General features: G+C 40.2%; 1 protein-coding gene across 1 annotated transcript; it reads left to right on the forward strand.

Annotated features, from left to right (window-relative positions):
• Window positions 1-18,881: 18,881 nt before the first annotated feature.
• On the forward strand, window positions 18,882-20,393 carry LOC111889640 (V-type proton ATPase subunit e1). Its single transcript, XM_023885784.2, has 4 exons — window positions 18,882-19,040; window positions 19,146-19,289; window positions 19,937-19,984; window positions 20,065-20,393. Exons 1-4 carry the CDS (start codon window positions 18,904-18,906, stop codon window positions 20,129-20,131), a joined length of 396 nt encoding a protein of 131 aa, XP_023741552.1. The 5' UTR covers window positions 18,882-18,903; the 3' UTR covers window positions 20,132-20,393.

The following is a 20,393-nucleotide window of genomic DNA, read 5'->3' on the forward strand; positions in this document are numbered from 1 at the left end:
AGGATCAATTGAGTTGAACTAAACAGAAGTTCCTTCCCATTATTGAATCTAGTTAATTCTTTGTTTTTCTAAGTTTTAGATTAAGTAATAGTTAGTAAGTTTTCTAGTCTTGTAAAACTAGAGAAAACCCTCTACTTATTAATTAATTTAGATAGAATTAGTTTTTAGTTTTAATTTGTCGTTTCCTGTGTTCGATACCCTACTTATTTAACTATACCACAATTGATAGGTTCACTGCCTTTGTGTGTTATTTTATAATTGAAAGTAGGTTTAAAACTAAGTGAGTTTGCACACATCAAGTTTTTGGCGCCGTTGCCGGGGAACGGTTCTAAAATTAACATTAAATTCTAATTTAATCGATCCTTTGTGTGGGATTTATCTTACACAAAGTTATTTAAAAGGTAATTCAGTAAGTAGAATAAGTTTTAATAAAAATCCATTTTAAATTAACTAGAAAATTTTTTCTGTTTTTGCCTTGAACTCGCCGAGTGCACTCGTGCCGACTTGGCGAGTACATCGCTGTTTACAGCTTTAATTTTTTATTTTATTTTTGTTCTTTTTACGCGTTTTCTGTTTTGTTTACAGTTTTTTCATGACCCGAGGATCCGATACACCTCTGGTCCCTCATCTTGAAGACCCGGAATCCGCACTAAGGAGGAGCAAAGGCAAAACCGTTGGAGAAACCGCTTCTTCAAAGAACTCACCACTCAAAAACCTCAAATCTGTTTTCAGCAAGAAGAGGAGCAGCAAAACAGGAGCATCCAGTGCCTGTTTGACAATCGGAGACCCAATTCAAGAAGACACCGAGTACGAGACCGAGGAAGAAGAAGAACCCACATACGAGCACGAATCCGAGTTTGAAGACGATTTAGCTATCACTATGGCTAATATCGATGAAGTCCCCATGGGGAATGGAAGAAGAGGATGCGCGATGACACCGACCCGGGACTTGTGCAGCCCGCAATTCTCGCAACCGCTACTTTCGAACTAAAAGGCCATATTCTCGCTCTACTCAAGGAGATTCCTTTTTATGGGAAGGATCACGAAGACGCCTACAAGCACTTGGACGAAGTGAATGATGTGGCTGACTACTTCAATGTACCAAATGTTCCACGCAAGACCCAGCTTCTTCGCATGCTCCCAGTCACGTTCAAAGGTGCTGCAAAGGATTGGCTAAAGTCACTTCCTCCCGGACCGGTCACCACATGGGCCAAGTTGAAAGAAGAGTTCATAGACCACTTTTTCCCACCCTCCAAAATAGCCAAGCTAAAGAAAGTCATTGCCAACTTCGAGCAACAACCCGGAGAATCTCTTTATGAAGCTTGGGAAAAGTACAAGAGCTTGCTTAGGAATTGCCCACACCATGACCTTAACAGCCAACAAGAGGTCTCCATTTTTTATGATGGAGTCAATGTCACCACAAGGCAATTGCTCGATTCTCAAGGCCCGCTCACGAAGAAGGCGCCCCCGATAATCAAGGAGTTAATTAAAGAATTCTCTAAGCATTCTAGAGAATACCACAATCCAAGAAATGAAGTAAGTTGGGGGTAGTGAACTCGGAAAATGATAGCATGGCGGCGGTGATAGCTAAGCTCGATAGTCTAGATAGAAGAATGACAAAAATGGATCAAACAATCCATGCTATTTGGGTTGGATGTGAAAATTGTAGAGGGCCCCATCTCACAAAGGATTGTGATTTGGATGAGAATGGAAACAAGAAGGCTCAAGTATTCTATTCAAGTAGCGATCAATACGACCAGAATTGGCGGAAACCGAAGAAGGAATGGCTCCCATACGAAGAATACAAGAAAGCTAAGGAGGATAAATACAAGCAGAAAGAGAGGGGATTTTATCAAAAGGAAGAACCGGTAATGGAAAAGAAAGCAGATTTAGAAGAATTGTTCACTAGATTCATAGCCACGTCCGAAAAGAGACACAATGATCATGATGCTGCAATACACGAGACCATAAATATGCTAAGGAATCAGCAGGCATCCATTCTCAACATTGAGAAGCAGCTGGGACAGCTTGCACACCAAGTGAACGAAAGAAGATCGGGTCAACTTCCAAGTAATACCGAAACCAATCCGAGAATGGAGAATGTGAGTGCAGTGACTTCCAGAAGTGAAAAAATTTTCACACATGCACAGAGGATCTCCAATAGGAAGACAGAAAAGGCAGAAGAGTCGGCTCCAGCTAAGCCCGAACAGACTCACTGAGTCCCTCTAATGGACTCGACGAGTCCATGCGTAAATGACAAAATTGTCATTCCCTTAAAGCCATATAATCCTCCTTTGCCATTCCCAATCAAAGCCATGCCTGTGGAAAAAGTTGAAGCTTATAGAGCCTTTATGAAGCATGTTAAAGCCCTACAAGTCCATGTGACATTTGTAGAAACGATGCTCAAAACACCCAAGTACTTCAACTTACTAAAAGGTCTCTTTGCTGCTAGGAAAGACTTGGCTGAAGTCGCGGAGATAATATTGAGTGAGCTACCCGAAAAGAAGGGCGATCTGGGGAGTATCATAATTTTGTGACAATTTGGAAACACATTTGTCACTAAAGCGTTGACCGACTCGGGTGCAAGCATCAATCTGATTCCTTTCTCTTTCTTTAAGAAGCTGAAATTACCGGAGCCAAGGCTGGTAAACATGAAGATCCATTTGGCAGACAAGACGACAATTCATCCACGAGGCGTTTTTGAGGATCTTCTTATTAAAGTCGACAAGTTCACATTTCCAGTAGACTTTGTGGTGCTTGACATGGAAAAAGACCCCAAAATTCCGATTATTTTGGGGAGGTCATTTTTAAACACCGCATGTGCTTTAATCGATGTATGTGAGTCTACACTAACGTTAAGGGTAGGTGACGAGTATGCAATATTTAGAGTTGTACCAGAAGCCAAGCAAGAAGAGGGAGGAAAAGAAGAGATCTCATTTATCGGTTTAAATGATGAGATACTACAAAAAGAACTTGCACTTTTTCAAGAAGAAGATTCAACCAAGTTTTTGCTACCTTCTGGAGAGGATGGAGATGTTAAGAAGGACTTGGAGGAGATAGAAAAGCTACTGGAAGGAGCCGACTCAGAAAACACAGTGGAAATGGTGAAATACGATCCGACTTGCCGAGTCACTCTCCTGGACTCGACGAGTCCAGTCGAAATTGCCAACAACTTGAATGACTTAGATCTGCTTGTTGCTAGTTCTCTACATATGCTAGACTTGGATATTTTTCATCATTCTTTAGAAGAACAAACAGCAGAAGGAGAAATGGACACGGAATTTCAACACGTCCATATAGCATGTCTTGATGCAATTCCGCTTGAAGATGAAGTAAGCACAAAAAAAGAGGAGAAGGCAAATGATAGGAGAGTTGATGCTAGTCAACCTTTCATTACCAAACCTAGAGCACGAACTTTTACAAGCTTTGAAGTAATTAAGTTTAAGGAAAAGGAGGTGCAAGAGAAGGTGAAAAAGAGTGGGGTGAACAAGAAAAAGAAGAGAAGGGAAGCCCAAGCAGCTGAGGATGATGCTATAAAGAAGAAAAGGGAGGAATTAAAACGGGCTTACAAAAAGAAGATTAACGCTTACAAGACAAAGTACAAATCACAAAAGATTAGGCGTGCATTCCCGATGCTGGAAGATGACGAGACGTAGATGGGAAGGAGTCCAGCTAACGACTCCTTAAAAAGAAGCGCTTGGCGGGAGGCAACCCGTTATTTAGAGTTTGCTTTCTTTTACCTTTTTAGTTTTGTTTGAATTTTTAATTTTGGTTTCTTTTTAGAAGTCTAATCTTCCAATTCGTCGGACATGTCTGCTTGAGAGTGCGTATGGACTAAGTGTGGGGTGGAGTAAATTTTCTTTTCTAAATAAATGGCAAAATTTTATAATTTCTAAATTGTTTGCAATAGACTCGCCGAGTCTGACCATGACTCGACGAGTCCATTCAGATTTCAGAAGAATGATAAAATCGCGACCAGACTTGTCGAGTCTGACCCTGACTCGACGAGTCATTTTTATTTACAGAAAAAAAAATTGAAATTACTTTTACAACCGGTAACTAGGGTTTTAACCCTAATGAAATCAGTTTTTCACACTACACTCGCCGTACGCCTCCCTCCTAACTTTTTCTCTCAAGCATTCATCATCTTCTTCAATTGTTCTTCAAGTTTTTCAATTTCCATCACAAAAGGTACTGAATTTCTTCCTAATTTCTGTTAAAAGCATGGTTTTTAGATGATCTAGGGTAACAATTTCATATAATACCCAATTTTGAAGTATAGTGAATTTCTAGGGTTTCGATTTTTCATGAATTATGTTGTTTTGCATGATTATTCTTACCCTAATACCTTATAAACATGTCCCTGGACAAAACCCTTAAGTTAATTTTGAGTTTTCATGGCCAGATTTTGACCGACTCGCCGACTGACTCACGCAGTTCTTGCGACTCGCCGAGTCGTTCATGGACTCGACGAGTCGAGTCGGGGACCCAAGTGTGATCTGTTTTGATAATTTTCTGTGTTTTCTGGGTTTTGTGTTCTTTGTGTTGCAGGAAAATTTCACAGAAGTCAAGGTTCCAGTGGACGCCAAGGAAATTTTCCTTGGTTAAATTTCCCTCAAATCGAATCTGCTTCAACCATGACGCGGTGGAAGAAGAAATTAGCCGAAGTCAGAAAGAAAGAAATTTACGTGCCCAACAGAATTGATTGGGGTTGGTTGCAAAGTGTGCGTTATGAAGAGGAGTTGGCTCCCTATCTTTTAAAGGAGTTTACTTACGAAGGGGAGACGATGGTTTGCGATGGGTGGAGCCGGATCTTTCGTATTCAAGAGCCGGTGTACCGGGAGCTTTGCCTGGAATTTTTCTCCACGGTATCTTTTCGTGGGGGAGATGACTGCTATCATCCGACGAGTGTCAGTTTTTGTCTTGGGGGCGAGTTTCATCAGTGCGCCGTTGTTGATCTGGCCTGTCGGATGGGTATTTATGACCAGTCATTGGTCTCGACCGCTATTTTCCGCGCTTTTTATGGAACGCTCTCACAAAGTGTTCCCCGATGGAGTGACGAGCACGTGGTGGTGGAACACGATCGCCAACAAAGTGTACATTCCGAAGTCATCCCAGGAGGGAAGCATTCGGTCGCCTACACACCGCCTTATTCATCGCCTTATTTCCACCACCATTAACCAAAGAAAGGATGATGACAAGGTTTCTAACCTTGATGTCTTTTACTTATGGAGCATTATCACACCGGACATTTTTTACAATATTCCTTGGTGTTTGGCTTCATATTTGGCGGAGGTTGCGGTCAAAGACCGCAAGACATCGAAGATTAATGGTGGTATGTTTGTCACACGGCTTGCCAATTCGTTTGGGTTGATGACCCGTGGCGCGTGGAATTTGATGACTATGATTCCTACCCCTCCATTCAATCCCATTCTTTTTAGGAGGGCTAGGATCATTGAGGACTATGGTAGAGGTCGTTATGCTATCCCGCATGATGATCCTGTTGTTGGTCCCGAGGCGCCGGGAAGGAAGGTCCGATCAAGGCGTGAACGCGATGTAGAGGAGGAGCCGCCGGTGATTCCGGTAGACAATGATGAAGTACCAATGGATTGGTACAATGTTGAGATGAGGCGGTTACAAGATCAAATGGCGCGGAGTATCAACTTAAGCAATCAATCCCACATTCGACTTTTTGACCACTTCAACATTCCGCATATCGATGGTGGTAACTTCCCGTATATTCCGTCGTGGGAAGAAGTGATCAATTCAAGAAGGAGTGGCGCAAGTGGAAGTGGAGCGGCGCAGGAACAAGACGATGAGGATGAGGATTAGTTCTTTGTGTTTTTATTAAAAAAAATTTATTTTGTTTTTGTTCTTATTTGGTGTGTTTTGGAATTTGTTAAGACTTTTACTGTTATGCTTGATGTTTGATTGCCTTGATAATTTTCAGAATTGGATTAGGAGTGCTTGCATAGAAGGGTTTAGAGTTGTAGAGTCAAGAGAGTAATAACGAGTGAAAGAGATTCAAGAAAGGGAAGCGTTAGAGTCAAAGTGTCGAGTCCGGTCCCTAGGGACATGATCGAGTGAGTCTAGAAGCGATGAGAAATTTTGAAGATTTATTAGAAGCTGGAACCAATGCAGAATATCATTTTTTTCATCCAGTGGTCTACTCGTCGAGTGCATTAAACTGACTCGACGATTCGCCTTGTATTCTCGCATATTCGAAGATGCCCGCGCTTATACTCGACGAGTCGTTCATTTTTATACCAAAAGGACTGTTGATTTGATGCTGATGAGTGTGCCACTTGACCACTTATTCTTTCATATCGATTCTTGAAGATCTTACACTGTTTTCCCTGCATATTTGGAGCTGCCACACGAGATTTTGATACCCAAGTCATGGATGAGTTATTCCCATGGCTGAAGTCAATTGAAGTTGGAGCTGGAAAGAATAGTATCAACCTATCGACTGCTACCCCAGGGGAGTTTGTTCCAATTCTCTCTATATTTGCATTTTCATTTTTTTGCATAATATGCAATGAGGGCATTGCATAAAATAAGTGTGGGGTAGGGGGTTGGTCACATATTAGAAAATTTAGAATCTTAATTTAGGCTAATTTTAAAAATTTTGCATACCAAAAATATTACTTAGGGACTTAATTTAGAAAATTTTGGTAAAAGCAAATTAGGATTCCATGTTAGAATTGTGTTGATAATTGCATGAAAACCCAAATGTTTAGTTGAGCCTATACACATTCTAGTGCATTTGTGGCTTCCTTATTCCAGTGAAATCATGGGACAAAAACACGACCTCGCTCAGCCTGAGGGATGCAATATGTTTAGCAACCTAAACCTGAAATGTATCCAGTAAAATTATTATCGTTAGCCAATAAAGGTTGAGGTTGAGCGCCCCTGCTTAAGCATGTAGGTTTTTGAGTGAAAAAAGAGAGGTACATGTAAAAAGAGAGAGAGAGAGAGAGAGAGAGAGAGAGAGAGAGAGAATTACAAGAAAAGTTTGAAGAATTTTGGAGCAAATAAAGTGAAGATCAAAAGATCAAAATTCCAAGAAATTTAAAAAGTTGAAGATACCAAAAATCAAACAATAAAGGTGGTGAATTCAAAGAGATCAAAGATCAAATTATCAAGGAAGTGAAGAATTCAAAAGAGCTCTAGTGGTATCATAAATTGTAATTCTAGATTATGTATGCTTGGGTTGCTCAACTAAAAATACCTTGAGGGTAAGAGGTTTTCTGAGGATGGATTCGGAGGGTTGCATAAAATGAGCATAGTTCGGGGTGAGTGGGAGAATGTTTATGAGGATTGTGAGTATTTGGAGTATGGGGGTACTTAGGATAATTTTAGACACAAATGCATGCGTTGCGGTCTTGGTATAATGGTTGGGTTAGATTGGAGTTGTCATATGTGATTCTAATGTTTAAAATTCAGTTTTGCTTGGGGGCAAGCAAAAGTCAAGTGTGGAGTATTTTGATATGTGCATATTTAGGTCATATTAAGCGTAGATTTTTATTCATTTATTAGCTAAATTATTGCATTTCATGGACAAAAGGTACTTAAAAGTGTTTGAATTATGTTTTCAGTCCAAAAATGAAGCTCGAAAGCAAAAGGAAGCAGGAGAAGCGGTTGAGAGTTCGAGAATGGAACAAAGAAGAAAAACACTAAAAATAACACCTACTCGGCGAGTAGGGTCGACTACTCGGCAAGTCCAAGCGAAGATTCGAGAAGATAAAGACTCGAAAACCCAGAGACTTATCACAATACGGGGACTGAGAGATGGACTCGATGAGTCGGCACCTGACTCGACGAGTTGATTCGTATATATAAAGATAACTCCTCAGAACGATGGAGGGGAATTCTGGAACGATTCAGAAGAGTTTAGCTGCAATTAAGAAGTCAGAAAAACCCTAGAAGACGAAGTTATAAGCTAGAATTCAATTCCGAAGGAGATTTAAGGCAAATTTCATCATTCTACTTAATCTTTTGTTTTGTCATTATGGTTAAACAATTAGACTCTGTTTGTTTGCTATTATTTACTTCAATTATGAACTAAAACCTTTAGACTTCTGTTTGGGGATACAAAATTGATACTATGGTTTGATTATTGGTAGGATTAATTCTAAGTTGGTGATTTTTGTTATTTTAGCTTGCTAAAGAACCTTGTGTGTGAATAATAATTAATTTTCTGTTAATAGGAAGATAATTGATTAGTATGAACATCTATTGATTATCAACCTCATATTTTATGTGACCACTTTGTCATATGTCTAGGATTAATGAACATGAAACTAGAGTTAATAAGAAAATTGAGTAAATTCATGTGCAAGCTTGTGTGATGACCATCAACGAGAAGTTAATTACAAGATTAAATTAGTTAACTATTGCAAGTCTAAATTAACCCGAATAATTAATCTAGTGAATTTAATTAAATTAGACAACTGGCCACTGTTTAAGTTAGTTTATTTGTTAAGGATTAGTGTAGTGAATGCGAATCTAGTCACTTGAATCGGTAACCAACAAAAGAATTAATCCATTGCACTATTACCTTGAAATCAACCATAGGATCAATTGAGTTGAACTAAACAGAAGTTCCTTCCCATTATTGAATCTAGTTAATTCTTTGTTTTTCTAAGTTTTAGATTAAGTAATAGTTAGTAAGTTTTCTAGTCTTGTAAAACTAGAGAAAACCCTCTACTTATTAATTAATTTAGATAGAATTAGTTTTTAATTTTAATTTGCCGTTTCCTGTCTTTGATACCCTACTTATTTAACTATACCACAATTGATAGGTTCACTGCCTTTGTGTGTTATTTTATAATTGAAAGTAGGTTTAAAACTAAGTGAGTTTGCACACATCAGTATCAAGCAAGTAATCTAAGGTATTGCTCTAGATCCAATTACATATGATTTGATTCAATTGTTTACATTAGATCTAGTATTGTAAGTCTTGGATTCAATGCATGTTCAATTAGAGAAACCTAGATCCAAGCATTAGGGTTTACATGTGCCCATAGGAAAGTTCTTATGGCTCAAACCCATCAATAATACCCTGCTAAACCCAAGAAACTCCTGATATCAGAGGGAGATTTTGGGGTCTCCCACTGCATAACCACCTCCACCTTGGCCGGATCGAACAGAATCCCCTCCTGTTTAACGAGGTGTCCGAGGAACTGGACCTTCCGTAACCAAAACTCGCATTTCGAGAACTTGGCATACAACCGTTCTCGCCTCAGAACTTCCAGCAGCTCCCTGAGATGCTCCTCATGCTGCTCTCGAGTCTTGGAGTACACCAAGGTATCATCTATAAACACAATGACCGAGCGATCAAGCATCGGTCTGCATACTCAGTTCATCAGATCCATGAACACTGTTGGCGCATTGGTCAGTCCAAACGGCATCACCACGAACTCGTAATGACCATAACGAGTCCGAAACGCGGTCTTCTCCACGTCTTCCTCCCTCACCCTGACCTGGTGATATACTTATCTCAAATCAATCTTGGAAAACCAAGATGAACCCTGCAGCTGATCGAAAAGATCGTCTATCCTCGGAAGCGGATAACGGTTCTTCACCGTTAACTTGTTCAGCTCCCTATAGTCAATGCACATCCTATACGAGCTGTCCTTCTTCCTGACGAAAAGGATCGGTGCTCCCCAGGGTGAACTAATCAAAACGAATAAACTGCTTACCCAGCAGTTCCTGCAACTGAGATGACAACTCCTGCATCTCTGGCGGTGCCAGTCGGTACGGCGCCTTAGCAATAGGGGCTGCACCTGGCACTAGGTCAATCCTGAACTCAACCTGCCTCTCCGGAGGCACTCCGGGTAACTCCTCTGGAAACACATCAGCAAACTCCCTCACCACCGGAACCTCAGAAACTGAGAGCTGCTCTTTAACCCGCGTATCTACGACATACGCCAAATAACCGGCACACCCGTGCTGAATATACTGCCGAACAAAACCCTGATCCCAACCTGGTGCCCTCACCATATACTACAAGTTCTCCCCCACTTGGGGTTTGAACCACCACCCGCTGCCCCTCACAGTCGATCATGGCACCAAAACGGCTAAGCCAATCCATCCCTATAATCACGCCTACATCCCTCATGGGAATAGGAACAAATCTATCGGGGAGGGCACCCCGAAAATCTCCAACTCGCATCCTCGGAAGACCGAAGAAGCAGAGACCCCGTGCTCGTTGGCAATCGAAACTCGCAACGGACACTCAAGATCATCTATCGGCATGCTGAACCCTCTAGAGAAGGTCTGAGATACAAACGATCGACTCGCCCCCGAGTCAAATAATACCAAAGCGGGCAAAGAGTTCACTAAAAACGTACGTAATCACAGGTACAATCAATAAGCATAACACGAATACAATAACTGAGACAAAGAATAGAAAACGTACCAACAACCACATCTGGTGCTGACTTGGCCTCCTCGGCCGTGAGCTGGAAGGTGCGACCTTGAGCCTTCGGAGGCTCCACCTTGACTGGCCTCCCAACAGCTAGCGCGGAACCCTGCGCCGGCTTGACGGCGAGCTGCAGACAGTTGGTCATGTGTAACAAATCCTCATATCTGCTGGAGGGGCGGACTGACGGCAGTCCCTGGCATAGTGCCCCTCCTTGCCACATTTGTGGCACCCACCTCCTGCTCGACAAACCCCCGAATGAGCCTTGCCACACTTTCCACAAGTGCGGCTCTGATGACCCCCGGACCGTGTATCAGCGGTTTTAGACCACTTAGGCGTTGGCTGAGACTGTGCCGGTGCCCGACGCTGCTCCTTCAGCTGCAGCTCTATCTCCAACTCACGCTGCCGCGCGGCTTCTTGAAGGTCCAGGAGGGTATCACATTGTTGAGTAGACACAAACTGTCGAATATCAGTCTTGAGCATACTCAGATAACGAGTCATCTAAGACTGCTCTAAAGCAAACTCCGTGAAAAACATAGCGCTCTCCGGGAACATACGGGCAATCTCCATCACAGACTCCCCGTCCTGTCTAAATGTCAAAAACTCATGTGCAAGCCGCTCCCGCTCAACGCGTGGAACGTAGCGGTTGCGGAACATATCTCTGAACTGCTCCCAAGTAATAGCAGCCCGCTGATCATCAGTATACGACTCAGTCGTCAGCCTCCACCAGTCCTTTGCCCCAAGCCTCAGTAGGTTCAGGGCACACCTGACCTTTTGGTCAGCTGGACATGAGCACGTGAGGAAACAACCCTCCACGTCAGATAACCACCTCATAGCCCTAATTGTATCCTGTGTACCGTCAAACATCGGGGGATTCGTATTATCGAAGTCCCGGTACTGGAAAGCCCTATTGGCTCCTCCTCCAACCCCTGCCGCGGTTACAGCCGAAGTGGCTGCAGCGGCAGCTGTCTTTGCTTGAGCTGTATATCGCTCATCAAAATACTCAACCATCGCAGTCTTAATCGGCCCAAACATCTCTGGCAGCTACGCTCGGAACGCGGCAGCAATCTCGTCGTGCATGATCTCCCTAATCATGGCATCCAACTCCTCGGTCCCTATCTAAACCACGGGCTCAGGTGCTACCGGCACCTCCAACCCTCCGTCCCCCAACCCCGATCCTAATCCTGATCCGGATCCCGAAGCAACACGTCTCATCACCACCATACTGGAATATATACATACAAGTCATCAGATGAATAACATAATGTCGGGAGACCAAAACCCCAAAAACCCCAGGGGTTGTGATTTCCTTGCTACGCGTATGGGTCATGTGCTTTCAGTAGTACAGGCCCATACTACCTTCCACACCTACCCATATTTGTCTCAAGTATCATCACAACGCCCTAACAATATCATCAACATAGGAATGCGCCCAACCCTCACTTCTAGGGGAATACCAAATATCTCGCATCTAGCCTCACCACTTATCACAACTCTCACATCCATGAAACTTCCATCATCCCCTGCAGCGACGGTGCACGCTAGTTGCACGTAACGCTGGACCCCATATACTTTCGAATATCTAATCCTACACTAAGGTCGAATTAGACATTCTCAGGCTATAAGATCTTGATTATACATAGCCGTGATGCATACACCAAACATCTACAATTATGATGTCAATTCCATACACAAGAAACCCTAGGCTAATAGGCATCATATAATCAGGCAAGGCTATCATGCGATTCCTGAAGATCCCTAGCCTAGCACTAGCATGCTGTCTATCAAATAACCGTATGGTATTTTGGGGTTCACTTACAGGCTCTGGCTGATCGTACCCTCTGCATCCTCCACCCTTATTTTGAAAACCATTTTAAAACTTATGTTCCAAAAATCTCCATGATTTGAGACTGGATTCACACGAGTGTTCCTCCAATTCACTCAAACCAAGGCTCTGATACCAACTTGTAACATCCATAAATTTTATGCCAAATTTAAACATTGTCAATCATAAATAAAAACCGTAAAGCATCGTTTACAAAATGTTTTCAAATTATTTTCCATCAGAGTGTCCCAAAAATCATAATATAAGGATGAGGAGTGGTACGGTCATGCCTTCACCTTTCCATGGACTCCTGAAGTAACTGAAACAATAAACTGAAAATTGTAAGCCCGAGGGCTTAGAGAGCTACCCCCAAAATACCAATACCACACTGACAATACCATATCGGTAATAATCAATCAATCATCATGCATACTGGGCCATTGGCCTGACTGGACCGCCCTACCAGGCCTACAGTCTGTCTGAATCTATCCCGAGCCTTCGGCATGACTGGTCCGCCACGTTGGCCTACAGTCTCCCTGGACCGCTCATAGGGTATGTTGGCCTTCAGCACAAAGCAGGACCGCCTCAACCCAACCAACAAGCAAATAACCATGTGCGCATAGCTATCATATACTGGCATATACAAACATCAAGCATGTCTATCTCACTGATCATAATCATAGAATTCTCTTGTAACTAGAGTACCGACCTATCAGGTCACTAACACACCAATCCCTACGGATCATAAAATCATATCATACTTTCTACCTCAATTCCGAACTAATAAATCATAACCACATGCAACATACCATAACAATAACAACTAAAGGGTCGGCCTTGGTTTCGTAGACCCTACCGATATAGTGAGGATAACTCACCTCGCAGATGTCGACACGAAAGGTAAACTCCAACTCTCGGATCACTTGACACAGGTTCCACCACCTATCATCATAGTACATCATACTCATAAGTCCTTAACCTAACAAGGTACTCCATAAACCACTAGTCAACCCCTGGTCAAAGTCAAATTCCTCAATCAAGGTCAACAGTCCATGTTGACCTTAACTCGCCGAGTACCCTTGGCTATTCGCCGAGTTCCCTGAAGTACATTCCAACTCGCCGAGTCATCGGAGTGACTCATCGAGTTCCTTTGATCCTCGATCAAACTTAAGGTCACACGTCGAGTTCCCTCCTTGCAACTCGACAGATACACACGCGTACATAGTCTAGGGAAAACTCATCCGACTCGCCGAGTTGTTCTTCAACTCGTTGATTCTTATGGTGATCTTCATCGAGCTCACCGAGTTGTTCATCCAACTCGTCGAGTTCACGACCATCTTCATATGACTCGCCGAGTCATCTTGCGGCTCTCCAATTCCATTCAGTTCTTTTTCCCATACAGACTTGATTTGAGCCATGCAGCGGCCCCAAATCACAGATCCAAGCTTCTAGGGCATACTTATCACGTAAAGTTACAAACTTTACGTGCATGCATGGCTATAAAGGCTCTAAATGTCTAATTGAAGTTCTTAATGAAGCTTCAAGTCTAATAGGGACCTCAATCACAACCAATACAACAACTTTATGATTCTAGCATCCAAGGAGGGTCCAGATCTGAAGTTACAACCTCAGATCTAGCCCATAGCTCATCCTTTCAACTTAATACTTCACTAAAAACCCTAAAACTCAATAATGGGAAGAAAGGCGATTTGGTTACCTCCAGAAGATGATTATTGAGATAAGAGCTTATTTCCACACTCCACTTGCTCCAATACCCTTCTCCTCTAAGCCTTCTCTCTCCAAAATCCTCTTTTCAATCTTCAATCACACAATGGCACACACACATGTATTAGGGTTTTAAGGGCTCTCAAAGACTGCAAGGAGGCCAAAGGAGGCTGAGGCTCCTTTAAATAGGGGTGCAAACCCCAGGATTTAGGGTTTCATCTGCCAGCTCCTACTCGTCGAGTCCCAAAGTGGACTCGTCGAGTAGGTCACTTAACACGCGCTCCCACCCCATTGCTACTCGACGAGTAGGTCGACCGACTTGTCGAGTAGGGTTCATCCAATAATTCTTATGTAATTAATACCTAAGAATCGGGGCGTTACACTTCGACACCCAACATTCCCAACTTGTCAATATGCAACTTCATCCCTAAGACGTGAGCACATATAGACTTTCCATCTTTGTGTTTGCTTCCCAATAGGGCTTGAGTGACCTTGAACTTTTCAAGTCGACGAACACATGGGTCAAGGAGAATTAGTGGAGGGGGTGGAGGAAGTGAAGCATGATTTCCATTTCCACGATCCAATCGTGGAACATCATCTTCATGTGGAAAGCTTTTTCCAAAGGATTCGAGAAGCCATAGTTAATAGAATTTGACATCTACAAATGGGAGAATTCAAGTTAGTTTATTTAAGTCCTTAATATGACATCCAAATGAAATATCAAGTCTAGGACCCAACATAATATTCTACAATTCAGAAGAGGGATGCTATAATCCAATTGCAAAATATTTGAAGGTAGGTAAATGACGATTTACCAATTTCCACCATGAAAAATGATAATGAATATTAGGTTTTAAATGAATTGAAATTCCTAGATCTTTTGAGATTCATTGAACTTTTCAATGGCATGTTTAATCTCGATTATGCCCTTCAAGTTTGTGACTGGGATGATGAGGATCATAAACAAGGTGTGAATAACCATGCAAATTAGCTTGGTACTCTCGAAGACGTTTATCACCTAACCAATGTGACCACACACGCTCCATTGATCTATGATAATCTATGAGCTACCCATTTCCATCCTTCATTAGTCCCATATTACTGTGTCGGTTAACCACACATGCTCCACTAACGACCAACAAGGTGCAATGTGCAATTTCATGGATTGGCATCAAATTCACATTTTTCCTAAAGTAACTAAGATTTTGGAATTTATAAAAGCGTTTAGTTACTTTGTTTTTCATTATACTTATAATGGAAGTTTACGTCCTATCCTACCCGTTCGGCCAACGACCCTCCACTAGTCAAGGGTGTGGTGGGTAAGAGTGGATACCCAATGACAGTCATTTTATAGGCCACTTCCTTAAACACCCCTTATAGACCAGCTTCGTGAATGAGGCCTACTAACAAAAAGACTAACTCTTTACATATACATATATAATATATTAAACGTTTAATTTTATATAGTATAAGGGTGTATTTTATACATTTAAAATACTAAGTGATTTAATCTACAAATAAATTATACTTTTAATTTGATTAAACTTAAACCATATTATTATGTATTTATTAATTCTCTCTTTTAATTAAACACTTAATTAATTTAATAAAATCCACAAGAGTGTAATTTGAACTTTTCAAAATATTAGGGTTTTAGAATTTAATATTTCAAAATTAATACCTTTCAATTAAATTCTAAATTCCAAAAATTAAGGACAAATTTTGAAACTTTTCAAAATATTAGGGTTTAACTATTTAAATTTCAAAAACTAAAACTTTTACTTTCAAATTTAAACTATAAAACCTAAAGGGTGTAATTTAAAACTTTTTCAAAATTACTAGGTTAAATATTTGAATCAAAATAATCCTATATTATCCATATTTAACTAAATCCACCAATTTTGATAAGGATCTCTCATACCAGTCATAAAAAATCGATTTTAGGCAAGAAAAACGAGTTTTAGTAATTATCCTAATAAAAAACTGGCCAAAAAAATCGAAAATTTCGGTATCAGTTCGTTGGAATCGTCGAGTCCATTATGGAACTCGTCGAGTTCATGCAACTCGTCTAGTCCATACATGGACTCGTCGAGTAGACCTATCAGACATCAAAATTCTTGACTTTTTGATCTTTTGGCAGTTCACTTTTGCATCTATTCAGTAGAAAAAATGACCTAGACTCTGATACCATTGTTGGGTTTGAGCATAACATCATTCTTATGGTGTACATGCAACCCTAATTGCTTTGGATCTAGGTTTTTCTAATTTGAACATACAACTATGAATACCAAAGCAATAACCCTATGACTAACATACATATATCGAAAATCACATATGATTAGGGTTAGAATCTTTACCTTTCTTGTTATGTAGCAATAATAAGCTTAATCCTTCTTGATCTTGACTTCTAAAATCCTAGTGCCCCAAGTGTTGTACCTTTAATGGAGTCACACACACCCAATGCAGTAAGATGACTTAGGAGAGAGGTGAAATCGACCAGGGGTTCCTAGAAACTCATAGGGGCGAATTCCACTAGCAAAGGGGTCTTTATATAGTTGTATGGGCTGCTAGGGTTTTCAGGTGGAAACCCTAACACCTAACTTAGGCAACAAGCAGCCCATGAACTCCTTCCTTAGAGCTAATGGACGAAATCTATAGAGCTTCCCTATAGAATTTCGTCCACTCCACTTTATGGAGTTCTTCAGCTCATTTATACAACTATCAATGATTTCCAAAACAGTCCCCAAATTATTTAATCAGTCTCATTTGACCACTAAATTAATTGCAAATTAATTTATGATCAATACTAATTAAATAATATGATTTCCAAATAATTTATTAATCTTGTAATATATTAATAAAACCATTTTGAGTACCAATTTATTATTCATATAATAAATTCTACTCTCTCTCCTCTTGTCATCCTATTAGGTTGCATGAGTGAAGGCAACCCAAAAGGACCATGCTCATAATCAAATCAAGTACATACCAAAATAGTTATGGGCTTATACACCTAATCCAACAACATTGATATGATGAGTGTGGGATAGATCTGCATGATTATATGTTAGTTGGTGATATGCATAGACTGGTAGACCTGTAGGACTACCTGTGATTTCTATCTGCATGTTGCTTATGTTTGTTATATGTTATATGTCGACATATTGTGTTGTTTTGAGGTTGTACTGCTTTGTGTTGTAGCCAACAAACCCTAGAGCATTCCAGATATGAGTTGGGGGCTGGTTGGCATGCCAGACTCATACTGAGGGCTTAAGAGCATTCCAGATACGAGTTGAGGGCCAATTGGCATGCTAGACTCATACTAAGGGTCTGCGGGTATTCCAGTCTGATGACCGAGTGGACTCATTGTATATTGGCATTCCAACCTGGGGTATTCCATCCTGAGGATGACTAGACCCGGAGGTTGACTTGGCCTAGGGTATTCCAACCCGATGGTTGATTGGACCTGGCATGTTATTGTATATGTTATCTGTTTGCGTGTTGGTACTTTAGGGGAACTCACTAAGCTTTGGATTATAGTTTTTAGTTGTTGTTTCAGGTACTTCTGTTGATCACGGGAAGGCGAAGGCATGACCATACACATCCTCTGGTATGGCTTTATGATTTTGGGGCACTCTTATTTGGATAAACAATTTGGAAACAATGATTTTGTAAACATTTTATGACTATGGGTTGTTTTTAAAAGTTTAAATTTGTTGTGATTTTTATGAGTGTTACAAAATGTTGTTGCCACTATGAAGGGTTCCAAAACCCACTTGTAGTGGTGGTTTGCTAGAAATCGAGTCGGAGAAGGAGATCATCTAAGCCATAAAAGAATGAGATGGTCATTCTCGGAGAAGGGGGACGACCTAGGGTTTCGACCACCATCGTTTTCATCGTTTGGGACAGAGGATAGTGGCGCTCCTTCCATCCACGACTCTCTGATGTGAAAACTACCGCCTCTCTTTTAACACATTTCATCCTCTTTCACAAGCATCAACGGATCTATGGTTCAACCCTAAACTGCGGTTGTGGAGATAGCTTTCGGTGGAGTAGACAAACGGAGAAGGTCGCGACGATTTGTCGACATTCTAGCGAGAATGGTGGTGATTACCGACAGTAAGAGAGGGACGAGAAGAAGGTGGAGGAGATGAAAGCTAAAGTTTTGGGTTTTGGAAATGCAGATGTGTAGTGGTGGCTGAGATATATATATATATATATATATATATATATATATATACATATTTATTTTTCTTTTAATCAGAAAATTATTTAAATAAATAAAAAAATCGAAAAAGAAAATAGTAAGGAAAAAATCATCATTATAAAAAACTTCAAAACAAATTGGACGAAACTCACAACAAAATAAAAGGTTTGGATATTTGGTGTTAGTCCAAACCTTTTTGGACCAAAGTGACAATTTTCAACTAACACAATTTTTACAGTTTTTTCATAAAAACATAACATTTTAGAGACAATACTAAACAACTATATATAATGCAAGTCGTGCATCAATAAGTTTTATCCCAAGGCCACAAACTTATTATATGAATTCAAAAAGTATCATCACCTCATGGTTTAACGACACTTGATCAAAAAAAAATTATATTTCAAATAATCAAATGTATTTAGACGAGCTTTCAATTTATAAAGGGACCGGCTAGCTTGTAATATAACCGCCAAAGAATTTACACAATTCGAATCCAAACGAAAAAAAAAAATGAAACCGGGAAAAAAAACTCAAATCTGAACCAATAAAAGCCGAAAACAAAACCTACAAGATTGAACTTTTGTATTTAAAAAAAAAAAAAAAAAAAAAAACAACCCGGACTACACCCATTTTTGTGCACCTACCTCTAAAAAGACCCAAAATTAGACGTCGATCTGTCGAAGGAAGTTGAAGGCCCAAAAGAAGTTATCGGGCTGGATGTCACACAGCCTCACAACCCGTCAAAAGGGTTTTATTGGGTCGGATCTTTGCAAGGTAGTTGATAAGTTAAAAATCTGTTTCCAAGGGGAGCTCCGAAAAACCACAAGGAAGCATCACCGGCCACCGGAGATCGGGTTTGTTATGTTATCTTTCATTGATTATTTTGTTTGTTTGAGTAATCTGTACAAAATTCGGTTATTTTGTTGTTCTAATTCGATTATTATTTTGTGATCTATTAGATTTAACTCACGCGTGTCGAATTTGATTGGCGATATCGATCTAGCAATGGGGTTTATCCTTACAACCCTAATTTTCATTGCGGTTGGAATCATTGCGTGCTTCTGCACACGAGTTTGCTGTAATAAAGGCCCTTCGGCGAATTTGTATGCTTCGATTTTACTTCACTTGGTTCCAGATTTGGTCAATGATTTATTGTTCTTGTATCTTGATAATATCTATTTATGATTACTTCTAATCATGATTGCTGCATTGATTGAAATCTGATTAATCCGTGATTGATGTTTGCTCATTGAAATCATAGACGTGTTTTTCAGTTTGAAAAGGTTGATTGAATTATTAGGGATCAGCAGAAACCCTTGCTTTTAGGAACTCACTGGTGTCAGAGTATTTTAAATTATGTGACTAGGTTGATCACATTTCCATTTTAAGAAGCTGTTTGTTGAGAACTAAATAAGAACCAACTACTATGTTAAAAGTTCCATGTAGCTTTCTTGCTCACTTAAATTGTTTAAACTGAGTTACATGATATGAATCTGTCTGAATTGGTTTTTATCTGATTAGAAATTGGGTTGAAAAGAAAAATGTTTGTATATATTTATGATCCATGGTCAGATTTTTTTACTGCAGTATGTGATTCTTTGCAATACTGATGCATCTTCTTGTTGTAAAATTTGTAGCTAAGTTTGCAATCGTATGATCAGTTTCATGATTAAATGACCACCAAGCATTATGTTTTTTTACATTATTAATGAATTGATAAAAACATTAACATGTAGTAATTATGTTGCAGGTTCCACCTTACATTGGTGATTACTGCTACTATATGTTGTTGGATGATGTAAGTTTGGCTCTTGATTATTATTCATGTCTTTACTATTTTTGTGAATCTTTCTACTTAAGTTTTATGGGTTTTGGCAGGTGGGCAATTGTTTATCTTGCACAGATGAATCCACTCATTGTCCCAATTTTGAGTGAAGGAGAGTGAACCATCCTTCAAGGCAATTTGCAGCAACAGCCTCTTTGGTCTTTTTAGTATTTGTGAATTTGAGGATGAAAGGGGTGAAATTGGTGAAGAGTTTTTCTCTAAATTTATTTTCCTTGCAATTATTATTATGTTAAGATTGGTATGAGTTGCAAACATTTATGCATTTTTTTTGGTTCTTGAGGATTAAATTTGATGTGTTACTTACCTTAGGTTTCTTGTTCAATTTTGAACTCGTGGAATAAATTAATTTGATTTTATACTA

This window comes from Lactuca sativa, chromosome 5 (genome assembly GCF_002870075.4).
Source record: "Lactuca sativa cultivar Salinas chromosome 5, Lsat_Salinas_v11, whole genome shotgun sequence".
Classification (NCBI taxonomy): Eukaryota; Viridiplantae; Streptophyta; class Magnoliopsida; order Asterales; family Asteraceae; genus Lactuca; species Lactuca sativa.

Excerpts from the sequence above, each read along its gene's own strand:
- LOC111889640 (XM_023885784.2), top strand. The coding sequence starts at position 18,904 with ATGTCACACAGCCTCACAACCCGTCAAAAGGGTTTTATTGGGTCGGAT. Across the intron at positions 19,041-19,145 it reads CACCGGCCACCGGAGATCGG|ATTTAACTCACGCGTGTCGA; the intron begins GTTTGTTATGTT and ends GTGATCTATTAG. Across the intron at positions 19,290-19,936 it reads AAAGGCCCTTCGGCGAATTT|GTTCCACCTTACATTGGTGA; the intron begins GTATGCTTCGAT and ends ATTATGTTGCAG.